At 50.1% G+C, this 15,902-nt stretch overlaps 1 protein-coding gene across 2 annotated transcripts in view; it reads left to right on the top strand.

The window, feature by feature from the left end:
• Positions 1–8,796, top strand: part of LOC141985216 (uncharacterized) — a 75,670-nt gene extending 66,874 nt beyond the window's left edge. The window contains exon 5 of one of the 2 annotated variants that reach the window (XM_074949125.1): positions 6,358–8,796. In XM_074949125.1, coding sequence (XP_074805226.1) covers positions 6,358–6,486 — 129 coding nt within the window. In that variant the 3' untranslated portion in view covers positions 6,487–8,796. The remainder of the gene's footprint in view (positions 1–6,357) is intronic. The other variant, XM_074949124.1, reaches the window with a different exon arrangement.
• The last annotated feature ends 7,106 nt before the right edge of the window (positions 8,797–15,902 follow it).

Here is a 15,902-nt window from a genome sequence, read left to right as displayed (position 1 = left end):
GGTGTCCCTGCCTGCCTTTGGGGCCCCTGGGTCCAGTCATCATCCAGACTTTTTCTAGTTGATCTTTAGTTAATGTGTTTCAAGATGGGTTTCTTATTTATTGCATTTGTACAACGCTGGTAATAGGCTGTTGTTATGGTCGAGATTTGCAAGAGTGTGCAAGTGGGCGAACGGGAGTCCGCGTGAGCAAGTGTGTCGAGTGAGTATATACAAACAAGGGCAAGTGTGTGAGTTTGTGTGTGTGTGTGTGTGTGCGCGCATTAGAGCAGTGGTTCTCAACCAGGGGTCTGGGGCCCCCTGGGGGGGCTGCGAGCAGGTTTCAGGGGAGCCGCCAAGCAGGGCCAACATTAGACTAGCTGGGGCCCAGGGCAGAAAGCGGAAGATCCACTGCCTGGGGCTGAAGCCCTGAGCCCTACCACCCGGAGCTGAAGCCAAAGCCTGAGCAATGTAGCTTCGCGGGGGCTCCTGTGGCGGGGTGCCCCGGGCAGTTGCCCGGCTTGCTACCCCCTAATGCCAGCCCTGGCTTTTATATGCAGAAAGCCAGTTATTGTGGCACAGGTTGGCTGTGGAGTTTTTATAGCATGTTGTTTGGGGGGGGCTCAGAAAGGAAAAGATTGAGAACCCCGGCATTAGGGAGTGCATGTGATTGAGGCTCAGGGTACATCTGTGTTGTAAATGGGAGGGTATGAATGGCAGCTCCTGCTAGTTGGACTCGAACTAGCTCGCTAAAAATAGCTGCCATGCAGCCACAGCAGGGGCTTCAGCGCCAGCTGCATAGGCCCGCCTGATCCCCCCGGTCACCTACGCTCATGCACCGCCCACGCAAAGTCCAGGCTGCAGCGTCCTCCCTGCTGTTGTGAGTGAGGTGGCTAGAGAAGGGCGAGTGCAGGTACAGCTACCGGAGCTGCCATTCACACTGCACTCAAGTTCGCCTAGCTGCAGGGTGAAGTGGCACTCCAGCTGCACAGAGGGACCGGATTGCTGCACGGGGCAATGGGGTCAGCAGCTGGCAATGGCGCAAACTGTAGCCGATACCTCCTGCCAGGCCCAGGCAACATGAGTTAAAAGCACCACCCCACCCGCGTGAAGGCTTCTGGGTGTGGCTGGGACTCAAGTTAGGGCAACGGTGCGCGGAAGCCAAGCCCTGTGAGTGCCTGCATGTCACAGTGTGTGGGGGGCAGGGTGAGCGATCGGGGGGGTGCGTGCGTGCAAGTGTGCTCATGCATGTGATTGTGTGGGAACGAGTGTGCACGTGTGAAGGGGCAAGTGAGCCTGTGCAAGCAACTGTGCCAGTCGGTGCCAGATGTGTGTGTTTGAGCAGGTGTGGGTCCAAGCAAGTATGCGCCCTTCTGTCAGCAGCTGAGTTGTGGCCTGTCAGCCTGCTCTCCAGCTGTGTAAATACATTGCTTAATCCATTAAGGCCCCCCCCCACCCCCGGTTAATGATTGCAGTGAATGTGCAGCCATACTAGACTGCGGCCTGTCTGAGTCTCCCAGCTGCCCAGAATGCCATTACAGTGGAGGCCGTGCCTTGGAGCCTCACCCACCGCAGCGTTGCCTTCCAAGGCGCTGCCCCAAGAATCGGGCTGTGGCTGCACAGCAGCAGCTGCTGAGCAGGTTTATGGCAAGCTCTGCAAAGACCTGCCAACAGGGGAGTGACTTGGATCTCCTGTGTCAGCAGGAGTCAGCTCTCCTCACCTTGGCCACAGTGCACAGTTAGATGCCGGAGGGAAGGACAGGGCTGGTAGGAAAGCTCCCCTGACTAAGTGAAGGCACTAGGCAGAACCAGAGGGTGACTCTGTTCTCCCAAGAAAGGAGGAGATCAGTAGGGCTTCACATCATCCTGAGTATTAGAGCGAGATGACCACACGCTGCACCCCCAAATGGTCTCGCAGGGTCAGGTCTGGTCACCTGGAGGATGGGAGGCTGACCTCCAAAGAAAACACCAGCTCTGCAGGAAGGGATAATGGCAATTCAGTCAAGGGTGCTCTTCCCTCTGAACCACTACTGAATCCATGGTGCTCAGGGGTGCTGTGCTGCGGGAGAGCCCATCTTTTGGATCAGACATCAAACAGATCCTGAGCACTTGAGATTTTAAAAGATCCAGTGGCAGTTTCTGCAAGCCTACGGGTGTCCTCAGTAAGTTTCAATTCGAGTAATTCCATTCATACAAAATGAAAACCGATTGCCTAGGGAAGGAGTTCTGCAGAAAGGGATCTGGGGGTCATAGTGTATCACAAGCTAAGCAGTGTAACACTGTTGCAGAAAAAGCAAACTCATTCTGGGATGTATTAGCAGGAGTGTTGTAAGCAAGACACGAGAAATAATTCTTCTGCTCTACCCCACCCTGATTAGTCCTCAGCTGGAGAATTGTGTCCACTTCTGGGTGCCACATTTCAGGGAAGATGTGGACAAATTGGAGAAAGTCCAGAGAACAGCAGCAAAAATGATTAAAGGTCTAGAAGACATGAGCTATGAGGGAAGATTGAAAAAATTGGGTTTGTTTAATCTGTAGAAGAGAGAACTGAGAGGGGACATAACAGTTTTCAAGTACATAAAAGGTTGTTACAAGGAGGAGAGAGAAAAAATATTCTTTGTAAACCCCAGGATAGGACAAGAAGCATTGGGCTTAAATTGCAGCAAGGACGGTTTAGGTAGGGCATTAGGAAAAACTTCCTGTCAGGGTGGTTAAGCACTGGAATAAATTGCCTAGGGAGGTGGTGGAATCTCCACCGTTAGAGATTTTTAAGAGCAGGTTAGACAAACACATGTCAGGGATGGTCCAGAGAATACTTTTTCCTGCTATGAGTGCAGGAGACTGGACTAGAAGACGTCTCGAGGTCCCTTCCAGTCCTACAATTCCATGATTCTGTCTCCCCTGTGGCTTCAATTGGATACAATATTCACTTCCTGTCCGCAGCTGTTGTGTGGGGCTGTTGTGCACTGTGAGCCAACTTCTACCTCAGAGGTGGCTGCATTCCAATGATTCTTACAGTACCGTCTCTACAGTGCCTTTGTCTTAAATGACAACAAACGTAACATTATTTATTGTTCTTTTATTATGTCATTATTACCCAGACCAAGAAGCCAGAACCAGGGATGGGGGTCCCATTGTAGAAGGTGCTGTACATAGATATAGTAAACAGACAGCCCTGCCCCAAATCCCTTTCAACTGCGTGTGATGTGAAACAGCAGCTGGATACAACAAACAGGCTGGGCTGGACGCAGGGCAACAATGGATCAGTTAGAAGCAGCTCTCGGAGCAGACCAGCCTCCTGGGAACTCTTCCTTTCCTACCATGTCTTTCTCGGCTCCACCTCTGCTCTTGCTCTGTGCCATGCTCCTCAGGTTGGGTTCTTCAGGGGCCAGTGTGAAGGCCGCTTCATCCACACGTGGATCCCGGAGGACGAAAGAGCTCCTTTCTGCCCAAGACGTGATGAATTTTGTGGGTGGCTTTTCTTAGGTCCTCTGGGTCCCTCTCTCCCCAGATCTTTCTCTTGCTGCCTGGGTCTTTGCTCCTCCCCGCAGAAATCATCTCATTTAGACATCTCCCCTCATCACAGCTGGCATTTCAAAATGGAGGGCACTGCCAGCTCTTTGTTCCCTTCCCCTCTTCGCATTGACAGGCAGCTTCTTTGCTCAGGAGAGGGACAAATCTGCTGATTTATTCTGCCCCCTTAGCTCTGAATAGGGGTTGCTACGTTACTCTCCAGCTCCAAGCCCTGCCAGAGCACGCACCATATATAACCCCACAGCAGGTGTCTATTGAGCAGAGGCTCTTAAATATGCCTCTCTTGTTTCTCATTGGGCCGGCCAGGGTGTCAGGGGAAGTAGCAGGGCACGATTTGTTGGCTGGAGCTGTGGGCCGAGCTGATGCCAGGCACAACCTTGGCATCTTCCATGCTGACGGACCACCTCGATTTGGGGATGACGGGGCAGCTGTGCTTGCAAGGCAGGGCGCACGCATGCTTTTGTGCGGGTCTCCTTTTAAAATAAATGCTGTCACTTGGGGACGCAGCGGATTCATGGCAAAGTTGGGAATAGAACCTAGAAACATTGATTCCCCCCGCACCTCCTGCATCGCACGCCAATCCCTGCTCTCATCGCTACACTAGAGTAAATGCTGCAGGGGCTGGATGATCTAACAGATTTTTTCCATCTCTAAGGTGTAACAACCCCATTGACTACCTCAGCTGGCCAGAAAGCCTGCAGGGAAAGGCTGGGCCCCCCCCGCTGGTCACAAATTAAAATTCATCAGGGAGTGGGAAGAGGGGATCAAAGGTTGAGGCCTCTGGGTCTGGTGACCGCCACATGTTAGACATGACCTTGAGGTGTCAGAGGTCATGGCTCTGTACCGTGGGACAAAAGACCTGCGAATAATTTCTAAAAGCTCTGCTCCCTCGACAAAAGGGCCGTCCACCCAGGCTGGGCGAGTAACACTAGCATTCAGGAAAACGGCAAGTCCTTGTTAAGGGATGCAGAGGAGAGACTGTGCGGAGGCTGGAGTCGGGTCCTGGTGCATCCAACCAGCAGCCTTTGAGCCAAATGTAGCCCGTGGTGGCCTAAGGTGTAGCCCACAGCTGCCCTCTCTTCTGGCCGCACACTGCTCTCAGTGATGACCACAGCCAAACTCCCAATGACTTCAGTGGAAGCAGGATGGGACTGGAAGGAGAGGACTGGGGAATGCTAACCATAAGTTGACAGTATCCCAATTCCAGGGCATAAACTCTCTGTGGGGCTACACAGGATTTCCACCTGAATGCTCTGCTGCCCCCTGGTGGTGCTAACGGATACCCACTCCTGGCCAAGGGGGAGATGGTGTCATGCTCTAGGGGTAGATTCGTCGTTAGAGGAGTCTATGGGGGCTGTGGTACAAACCAGGCTGTGAGGCCCTGACTGCGATGATCTGTAGGGCCCTGAGTGAGCTCCGGCCAGCTCCTGGGCATTCTTCGAAGGCAGTGTGATTTATTTTGGGACTGCATTGTCTGCTGCATGGGACAGGCTCTCTCCCAGCTCTGCAGATAAGATCGACTCCATTGGTCACCACCTACCCGCTTTCCATCCTGGGCTGTCTTTGCAACCTTGTGGGTTGTTATATTTCTTGTTTATTCAACCTGGTTCACGCATGTGGAATTGTTCCCACGGAGGAAGCCTGGACAGTGACGCTGGTCTGAGGCGTGGGGCTCAGTTTAGCCCAGAATGGATGGCAGGCTGGATGTCTCAAGGCCACGTGTAAAATCCAGAGAGGGCATGATTATTAGATATGCTGAGCGCACACTGCTCCAGCCGATTTCCGTGGGAGCTGCTGATGCTCAGAGCTTCTGAAAATAAGGCACATACAGAGGAACCTGCCTATATTGAACTGAGATAGGGTAACTCCTTTGGGAGGGAGGGAGGGAGACTGCAAATCCAAGAGGTTCATGGGCAAACTATAATCCCAGTTAGACTCAAACCTCCCCAGAGAAAGGGTGACGTGGTTCTAGGTAAGAAGCAACGTACGTGTGTGTGTGTGAGAGAGAGAGATGGATTTGATAAGCAATGGGATAGATTGGAGAGGTAGACAACAGAAAGCAAGAGGTGGGTGGACTAGAGAAGGGAAAGTTTAAAGAGACATTAGAGATCAATGGGGTAGAATAGAAAGAGATTAGAGAGATCAAACAGATTAGAGAGAGAGGAGATGTACTAGAGAGAAGCTAAAGACAGAATAGAGAGAGATGAGAGAGAATAGATGGGAGACTTGAGAGGGACATGGTAGAGATGGGCCCAGGGTGCAGAGCCTGGATCCAGATCCTCAGTGTTTCAGGGTGCATGAGCCCAGGGTTTTGGGTCTGGGCCACCTCTAACAGATACTGACTGACATACCAGAAGCTGCTTATTTTGTGATGATAATCTGGTGCGTAGCTTGGAATTGACAGGCCTGGGAGTGGTGATTCTTAAATTCACATCCTAACCCAGCACCCACTTGAGGAGCTAAATTCAAGTTCACTGGCCACAACTGGGATGCTTTGTGGTTGCTTGACTGTTTTGGCCCCCCTGACTCTGGTTGCACCCTGTACATCCTTTCCGCTATTTCTCACTTCTGCATTACTGAACTACTGGCAAAGGCCAGGGGTCCTAATCACATAGGTACCCAGGTGCCTCCAGTCTGACATGGTTTTGGGACGAAGAAAAAGAGGAAATAACTTTACCGTTTGTGCTGTTGCTATTAGCTGTTGGTGTAGAGCCTGTGACACACATTGGGGCAGATATGATTGCATCCAGGAGAGGATAGTCATGTACGTACCTACAAACCAGTTTGCTGCTTGCAGCGTGCATGAGCACTGACAAATTTCTTTTGCCTTTATTTTTTTCCATACAGAGTGTGAACGGGAGCCGCCCACCATCCCACTTGGTGTACGACCCATCAACCTTTGCCTTCCGTTCCCTCAGCACCTTGAAGCCCCTGAGCCCAATAGCTCCAGTTGAAGAACCGTCATGTGCCTACTGAAGGAGTTTCTCCGAAACCTCAGGAATTGTCGTACCACCAATCGCCCCGGCAAGGATGGGATGGAATGTGGGTGGGACAGGGAACATCTTTGCAATAGCAATCTCCGTGGCAGTGGAGAAACAGGTGGATTTGCACCAGGGCCCAGTTTCACATCATTCGGAGTGAAATGAGCAAGTCTGCTTCATAAGCTACTGTGAAGCCATGAAGATGGCGTCAGCCCCACGGACATGCCAGGTGTATTTAGCCCTCCAGGGCTAGCAGGCAGTCACTGCGTAGAGGGCAGTGGTGGAGACCGGGCAGGTTGCTACCGCATGCCCACCAGAACTGAGCAGATTTCTCCCCAGATGCTCTGCCTTCTAATGGTTTGCTGGAGGGCCAGCCGCTTCCCCCAAACTGAAGAGTTCTCAGGGCTGGAGACAGAGGTTGCCTAGGGCGCCCTACAAAGAGAATGGGCCCCTTCTGCGAGGTTGCTCATTTGAAGCCCTGCTGCAGTTGACGGGCCCTGGGAATTGGGGGGTGGGGAGTGTGAATGTAGAGCCTGCAGGTGCCTACCCTGATTATTCTGCTGTTGGGGCATCGATCCAATCTAAAGATGCTTAAAATGGGCAGGCAGAGAGCACCGGCATTAAGGGAATCCCCATGTCCTCTGCTGGGCTTTGCGGTGGGAAATGGAAGGTCTGTCCTCAGCAGTCCATGGATACAGTGAGACATCCACTTTCAGTCCTCATGCTACAGGGCTAGAGTGAAAAACCGAGTCGGGTGGGGCGTCCTTGGTGCCCCTCTCCACTGGGGCTGTGTCCACCCTAGAGGTGTGGTGGGGTTCGGCGTCGGGTGTCTCCCTGTGACTGGCCCCAGACAGGGTTGAGTTTGGTGACACCACCCGACGTTCAGCAGAGTCCAGCACGCTCTCTGGGAAGCCTGCTGAACCCACATTCTGCTGGTGCCTTGTAGACTGTGCTGGGGTGAATGCTGAGCTCACCTGAGTCTGGTCACACCAGCAGAGCAAATGATTTTGACACAGGCGTGGCGGGTGGTGCGTGTTGGAGGGAGCTCTTGTTGTCAGACCACGGCAGTTTCCAGAGGGTAGGCATGTCACAGGCATGTCACAAGGCCTCATCACCAGTGAGACTTGAACCAGTTTTGAGGTCTCACTGGACAGCTGGGGGGGGGGTGTTGTGCCATGAAAGGTGCAGTTAACGTTGGGCTGCCCTTGTTTCACTTGGCTGAGCTGAGGAGGCCCCGTGCTTGGTGCACTCAGATCCTGTGTCCCTGTCTGGTGCAGAAGCCCCTGTTCCCTGGATGCTCCCCCGTTCTGAGCCTTGGGCAGGTACGAGGGGGCATAAGCTGCATCCTTTGCACGGCTGCAGTAACTTCCTCTCCTTCTCTGGAGTACGAGGGGCCCAGTGGAGGAATTGTGAGTTTCTGAAAAATTTCCATGAGCTCTCGTATGGAGAGCTCTTTGGTGCCCCATATAAAATGAGCTGGTGGGCTCCCAGTCCCACTCTCCTAGGACAGCTCACATGGCAAACCAGTACTAACTGGCCTCTTCGCTGCGAACCTCAGCAGAGAAGCCAGCTGGGCCACAGAGACTGAACACCCCTTCTTTCCTTGCACTTCTGAGTTGGGGCACATTGGCAGGAGAGGGCAGTGGGAGGGAATTGTGTCCTGATACTGCCCTTGCTGTGACTAGAGGATTTTGGGGCTGCAGATAAAGCCCCTTTCACCAGCATTAAATAAAGGGCATTGGCTTGATTTATTCCCTGGGTGCTTCTGTTGGGAATGAAAGCTCTAGTGGCTTCCGGCAGGGCATGCTCATTTCAAAACAGATGTCGCTCCCAGTTGATCTTTCTCCCTGCGGGGGTGAGGGGTTTCTGTTTATACCCTCTTTTGATGATGCACATGATCTTTAACTGCCACCGGCTCAAGCTGGAGCATTGCACGGTGAGAACTGTCATCCCCTAGGGCTGCACCCCTCCATATTAAAGACGAGGGCAGCCATATCATGGCTCCCTTTTCTGCATATTCAGTATGGGCCTCAAACTGCCAGTGTAGCCCTCAGTGGGGCAAAGTTTGAGTGCCCCCAACTCTAAGGCTTCAGTCGGTGCTGCTGGAATCGGACCCTGATTGCCCAGCAAGGTGAGGTGTTTTTATTGGCCCGAGGAGATGCCGTGTGCTGCCGTTTCTTACGATATTCCACGAGGTGGGACTGGACAACAGAAAGTTCCTGTCAATATCGTTGCCTTTCTTTAGTACTTTTGTAACTTTTCTCTCTCTTTTCTTTTTCAATCAGAAGAAAAATAAAGTTAAACGTTAACAGCTGCTATATTCACGCCTGTTGTTGAGCTCGTCTCTTTGGCTTTTAAGGCTTGGGTGTGTTTACAGAGGGAATGGAGAATGAGACAAGCTCTGAGGCAGTACGGCCATCTCCAAGTCTTCAAAAATTATGAGTCACGCACCCCCTCCCACCCAAATCAGGAGATTGACTTAAAAACCCTGCATAAATATGTCGTGGGGGGGGATCATTTGCTTTTTGGTTTCTGAGCCTTTAGGGTGCATTTGGGTCGTGTTTTCAAGCTTTTCTTACAGCCATGAGGGCTAGAAGGTTACTTCAAAAAAAACCCAAAGCTGAGTCTCTGCCCATGTCATTTGGCTTTAGGAGCTAGGGCTTTAAGTTAAAGATCAAATATCACAATTCTTGCGCTAAGATCCCGCGAGCTGGCAAAAGGGAATTTCTCAATCAACTACAATAGCAGTAATCGAATAAATAGCTTGGATGTGTGCAGCTCCTTTCAGCCCTGTGGATTCCCAAGTACCTTGTGCAAACTATATCCAGGAATCATGTCACCCACTATAAAAATGCGATGTGTGAACAAAACACGTTCTAGCTCAGCATAGCTTCTTTTTGCTCCTCCTGATTCCTGGGATCTCAGCGTCAGAGTGAGCCCTTCCCCTGCTGCACACAACTGGGGGGAAGAGGGCGGGGGGTTGCTTGTGGTTGAGTAATAGGGCAGAGCCTGTAACTTCTCTTCCCAGCCCTCACCCCTGCTACTAGTGTCTCTAGCTGGAGACATGCAGGTGTTTCCCCTCAGAGCAGAAAACAGACTGTTGGGCTCTGCGTGGGAAACACTGTCGTGCCTCAGTGTGGCCCAGAAGCTCCCATTCTGCTGCCTTCACCATCCCTGGGGAGGCGGCTGGGGAGAGGGGAGCCAGATTCTCCATCGATCTTGGAGGCCTTCCTCATGAATTTCAGGGACATGAGAGGAGAATGTGGCCCAGGGCATTACCCACTGGGCTGCTGTATGTACCACCTGACCAGAAATCCTATTAACTTTATCTGGCCCCATTCCCAGGGCAAAGAGCTTGAAATGAGCATCTGACCTTTTGGCTGCTTATCCAAACTGCCAGTCCTTTTGAGTTTCATCCATCCCCATAGAAATCTATTTACTATCCACTTGACCATCCAAAGTCCCCCCTCAATACGCCCAGACCATCCTATGCATTGCTTTACTATGACTGGTTTGCATCACACCTGCAGCAGGCATGTCTTTTTTATCATCCACACACTAGGAAAGGTAAGGCATTTAAAAACCTGCTCTAACCGCTAGCTGGTGTTCCAGCACAAAGCTCTCGCTAATAACCCACCATTAGGCAAATTTGAGGGTAAAACAGAAGTCATGGCACCGAAGCAAGGGGACTTATTCCAGTCAGTGAAATCATAATCAGGCCCAAGATAACTAATTGAAAAACAAACACGCCATCATAACCCCTTCTTAGCCAGAAGAAGGAGATATACAATGGGGAGGGGGCTGATGGGCATTGAGGTCCCCTACAGTATGTGTGTGTGGGTGGGGGTGGGCAGGACATGTGTGTTTGGGGGGGAAGTTGTAGGTGGAGGTGTACGCATGTAGGGTATGTGTACACGTATTGGGTCAATTTTTGGAGCAGGGGAGACAGCAACAGTTCTGGAATGGGATTCTGCAGCATTTCGGCAATTTGCACTACGAACTGGCAGACTTTTTGGCACCCCTTGCCCAGCTTGTCACGCTGATAAAGTCTCCTCAAATTGTGTTGACTGAAAAGTCAAGAATTTTGAGAGCCTCATTCTGCACCTTTGACGTCAGTGCGTGTTTTTGCTGTTCACATTAACAGACACATGATCTGGGCCTTAAATGGACAACTATAATTAAAAACAAAGATGCTCCATCACAAATTGCACTTTGTCACTGGACAAAAGTAGTTTTAATTCTGTTTCATAGGAGGTCACAGTCTGCTACCAAATGTTCTGATTCTACTTGCCTTGAAGCCAGGGGCCAAATTCCCGCTCCTTTAAATGGGAGCAGAATCAGGCCTCTATTTTGTAAAAGTCTTAGCAAAGCAAGACCTCACTAGTGACTCTGCCCTTGAATCTCTGCTGAGAAATGGTGAGAAGCCACCGTGCTTTATGAGTGAATTCCACATGGGCACAGTGCAGGTGAGCAAGGATCTACTGTCTGGGATTTGGGACAAGCAAGGGCAGGCTTCCCTCGATAATTCGCTGCCCCATGATGCAACGGGCAAGTGGACTCACTAAGGGAGAGAGGAACTCTTCAAAGGCCAATGGCATCCTCAAAAGGAAAATTAGGCAGTATTTGTGAAGAGAACAAATGCATTTAAACAATAGGCATCTTGGCAGAGAGTCAGTTAGATTTTAATTGACTTATTCAAGGAACAAGCAATGAGCTAAGGAGAAAAAAGACGTTGAGATTTCAGGAGCTAGCAAATGGCGTAGCTGTAAGCCAGGCTGACAGTGCTTGACCACATGTTTTCAGTTAGCCCGGGACAGGATATGCAGATAGCTCCGGACACACAAGGAGCCCAACAATCTGTTTTCCTTTTTGTGGCTGCAGCACATCACGGCCCACTATAATAATAGCTCTGCCTGTTAGCGGGTTGGCCAGCTTGGTGTCGATTGCCTGTCCCAATGCGACTTGTTCACAGCCTACTAGCTGCGAGGTCAAACGAGTGCAAGCACTGAAACTGCTGGGGGCGGGGGGGGGGGGAAGGGGGTCAAAGCGCTGAGCCAAGAAACGCAGAGAGGGATGTGTTTAAAAAGCATCTTATGACAAATGCAAAGAGTAACCACTTCTACTGGCAAAACATTCATCATCTTCAATAGCAGGAAATTTGCTTTCTACAGAGTGGCCCTCTGGGAATTTCACTGTAATCACAACGGTACACACCACAGCCACCTTGAACTAACGTAGTAACTGATGGCAGTAGTACGTTGTCATCCTCTATCAGCGGTGCTGAGCCAGTTTTCAGAGTGGGGGTGCTGAGCAGCGCCCCCCTTTCTCCTGTCCGCACCCCTCACCGCCCCCTAGAGCTGGGGCCGGGAGCAGGGCTGTGGCTCCGGGAGCGGGGGACGTGGACAGGGGTAAGGCGGCCAAGGCTGCGGCTATGGCTGGGGACAGGTGTGGAGCCCCGGACCAGGGCTGGCAGCAGAACACCTGGGCACAAGGCCAGCAGCCGGGACCTGGGGCCAGCAGCAGAGCCCCCGGGTGTGGGGCTGGTGGCCGAGACCCTGCGCAAAACCTGGGGGTGCCCCTAGTTCCTGTGAGTATATGCTCTATGTGGGGATGAGAAGGGGATGAGACATACTTTGCCAATGGATTTCAGAGGAATTTGCTGACAGCAGAGGACTGGTAAGACTCAGGAATACTGGGTTTCATTTCAGGCTCTGAGGGGGCGTGTTCTCTAATGATCATACAACCTTCTGTCCCTCTTCCCTGCAAGACTAACCTCTTTGCTCTGTGCCCTCCAACCTGTCGCAGCCCTATATCTTCTACCCCTCACTCCAGTCCACCCCCACCCCTGGCTCCTTATCCCAGTCTCCTTGCATAGGCAGCCCCAGCGTCCCCCCGCTCAGACCTCTGAGTCCCAGTCTCCTTCCCCAGGCTCTTTGTCTAGCCAGTCCCAGTCTCCCCCACAGAGCACCTCATCTGATCCTAGTGTCTCTCCCACACGCTCTCACTCCAGTCTCCCTCCCTGGGCTCCTTGTCCCAGTCTCAGTTGTAAGAAAGTTTTGACATGGGCAACTGTAGTTTTCCTTAACCCCATTCTTGGAAATGGCTGAGCCATTTTTGCTGAAACTTTCCAAAACCAATTCTGCCTCAGGCAGGCACTTGGCATGGAATATTTCAGCCTGAACGCTTAAAGTTTGGCAAATGAATACAGGTTCTTATGGTGAGAAGTGTTGGGCAACCCGAGCACTAGGCAGTGCTACCAATCCATCTATAATAGAGCAAAGCCCTGAGTGTATAAATCTCCTTTCAGAGTAACAGCCGTGTTAGTCTGTATTCGCAAAAAGAAAAGGAGTACTTGTGGCACCTTAGAGACTAACCAATTTATTTGAGCATGAGCTTTCGTGAGCTACAGCTCACTTCATCGGATGCATACTGTGGAAACTGCAGAAGACAACTAACCAATTTATTTGATCATGAGCTTTCGTGAGCTACAGCTCACTTCATCGGATGCATACTGTGGAAACTGCAGAAGAATGTCTTCTGCAGTTTCCACAGTATGCATCCGATGAAGTGAGCTGTAGCTCACGAAAGCTCATGATCAAATAAATTGGTTAGTCTCTAAGGTGCCACAAGTACTCCTTTTCTTTTTGTAAATCTCCTTTGAATCTGAAGTGCCTTTGTAAATTTTCCAGCTTGTGAGTGGGTTATTGGTCCCTCTCCTGAAGGGATGCTTTGCCCTTTTCTAGCTTTAAACTAATCCCCCCAAATAAATCCACCACTATTTATGGGCATTGTTCAGTGCTGACACATAATCAGGCCAATTATGTTATATTCATGTCAGCTCTGGTGGAAAATAATTAGAACAATTACTACCCAATCAAAGTGCGGCTGTTTCTCCTGGTGTCATTAGCATGTCCCAGACATTTTGTTCTCGTGCTTTAAAGTGCAATAATAACACACTCTCGTACAACACCCTTTTCAGTGTAACTCCCCAGCCCTGCAAGCTTCCCAGCCGCATTGCCTCTGCCTCCTCTGAGAGGCTGTTAATTTTCAATCATGGCCTCAGCTCCACTCCTACCTCAGGGAGAGTGCCTGTTAAGCCTGTGATTTACCTAATTTACTTGCGTAATAACTGAGCTGGCTGTGTGGCCATCTGTCTGCTATACATGGTTCTCTCCCCACCTCCCCCGGGCATACAGAGCAGGAGCAGTGTCCTCGTGGCAGGAAAGAAAGCAGAGACAACTTTACCTCAGTTATGAAATGGTCCTTGGTGCACTGGCTGCAAAGGGTGCTGCTCCTCCATGCAGCACCCAGGAATGGTAGCGGTGAATGCAGCAGGCCTGTTTCTCATTGGCTTTGTGAGATTGTGCCTGGCACTAAGGGTGTCAAGTGCTGGTGCTGTTCAGCTTCAAGGAACCACCAAGTCATTTCAACATCAGTGACCAAACAGGCTGTTGGACAATGGACAGTGATCGCTTTAAGCCTCTCCTGACCTACACCTGGATTGGCCCCAGTGATATACAGGTGAAAAGCTCTTTATTCCCATGAATAAGCCCCAAGATATCCAGTCCTGTTAACTTTGTTTTGTGATGGCATGTCAGAACAGCTATACTCAGGCTGTACAGGGTTATTGCACTTGGGGAAAGTCTTGTTAAAGTCCCTCAGTCTTTGAGTCTGATACTTGCTTGAGGCAAGCCGTAACCAGCCAGGTCAGAAACCCAGTTTTGGCTTATTGCTACAGTATTAATAATACCTGGAACTTCCATAACACCTGCTATCCAAGAACAGTGAAGGACTTCAGAGATCTTAATGAACTGAGCCTTACAGCATCTTGGAAGGCAAGGAAATGTTATTCCCATTTTACTGATGGGATCACTGAGGCACAGAGAGGTTAAAGATTTGCCCAGGATCATATAGGGAATATGTGGCAGAGACAGGGCTAGAACCCAGAACTGCTGAGTCTCTTTCTTCATGAGTGAGCACAGCCACATGTGATTGTGACAGTCAGTCTAAATGAGTCAATCTGGCTTGACTACATGGATCCACCACCCATTCCTCCCCCTGAAGAGGAGGAGGAGGAGGGTTTTCACAATAGCATCAGGAGCCACTGCATCCTTGAGATGGTAGCAGTGGCCATGGATTAGCTCCCCTGCCACTCCATGGCCTGGCAGGAAGTTTGTAAACTACCAGGATGTTTGGGTACTCTGCTATGCACTGGTCCAGCATTTGGGCCTAACCATACTGAACCCTCAGTTGGATGGGGATAACTCTGAAAGGCTCCAAGGGAAGAATTGAGGGCTCAGGGCCTGCTCCAAAGCCCATTTAAGTAAATGGAAACATACACACTGATTTCAGAGGGCTTTGCATTAGGCCCATAAACATAAAACCCATGGTGGTACCACATGCTGCTGTCTATGCTGATAAATACTGCATTAACTAGATCATTATAAAACATTTAACAAAAAACCCTAGTCATTTGTGGCCTATGTAATATTATTCAAACATACCCACCCACCTCTGTTTCAAAGCAGATATTAAACAAGAGAGGGGAAAGCAGAGGAGCCAGGTCAATGGTAATTCAATAGCACAATTACCTGAGACCGCTGAGAAAAATCCAATACAAATAGAAGCAGAAAAGGAATTCAAAGCCATCACAATTGTACTGGAGGAGCGTCTTCGTCCTTTATAAATCCAAGAATAAGGGGTGAAAGTGCAGCATATATGTATATGTATCCAACACATTCTTTACAAAAAGAGCTGATTGCTTACAAGAGTGGAAGGACTAGAAGCCAGATTGATGATTGCCTTGGTTCCTGGTGGAAAATAAAAGATATAAGACCTCAAGGAGATTGCAGAAGGGAGTCTTACTAATCAATATAGACCGCGCATCTTATATATGTCTCTTAGAATGAAGATACAGAGGAAATCAAATAATATAACACCAAAGATAAGGTGGCAAAAACTGCAGGGTAAGGCTGAGAAGGACTTTAGGGAGTTGGTTATGGAGAAGAAGAGGTCCGTACCACATGGAAGGAATGGATAAGTTTTGGGATTTGATGTCCACAAATATACTGGAGAGTGCTATGGAAGTTATGGGTGAATCGAAAGGGAAAAACCTTTCTTCAAAAAGAAACTTGGTGGTGGAGTGAAGAAGTACAAGCAGTGATAAAAGATAAGAGAAAAAAGTTTAAGTTCTGGCAAAGGAGTAGGAGCACACAAGATCTGGAGGAATACAAAGATGTAAAGAGATTGGCCAGGAATGTCGCTGCAAAAGTGACAGCACTGGTGTTTGAGGAACTTTAAGTAGGACTAGGAACAAAGGAAGTGGGAAAAGACGCACACAGACTAGTGAACACACGGAACAGAAGTAACAAAGCTCTAAAGGAAGTGAGGTTCATCAAAGATGATATGGTG

The sequence above is a fragment of the Natator depressus genome, chromosome 3 (genome assembly GCF_965152275.1).
Source record: "Natator depressus isolate rNatDep1 chromosome 3, rNatDep2.hap1, whole genome shotgun sequence".
Lineage (NCBI taxonomy): Eukaryota > Metazoa > Chordata > Testudines > Cheloniidae > Natator > Natator depressus.
The sequence above is the reverse complement of the archived record's forward strand: the minus strand, read 5'-3'. Positions and strand labels throughout refer to the sequence as shown.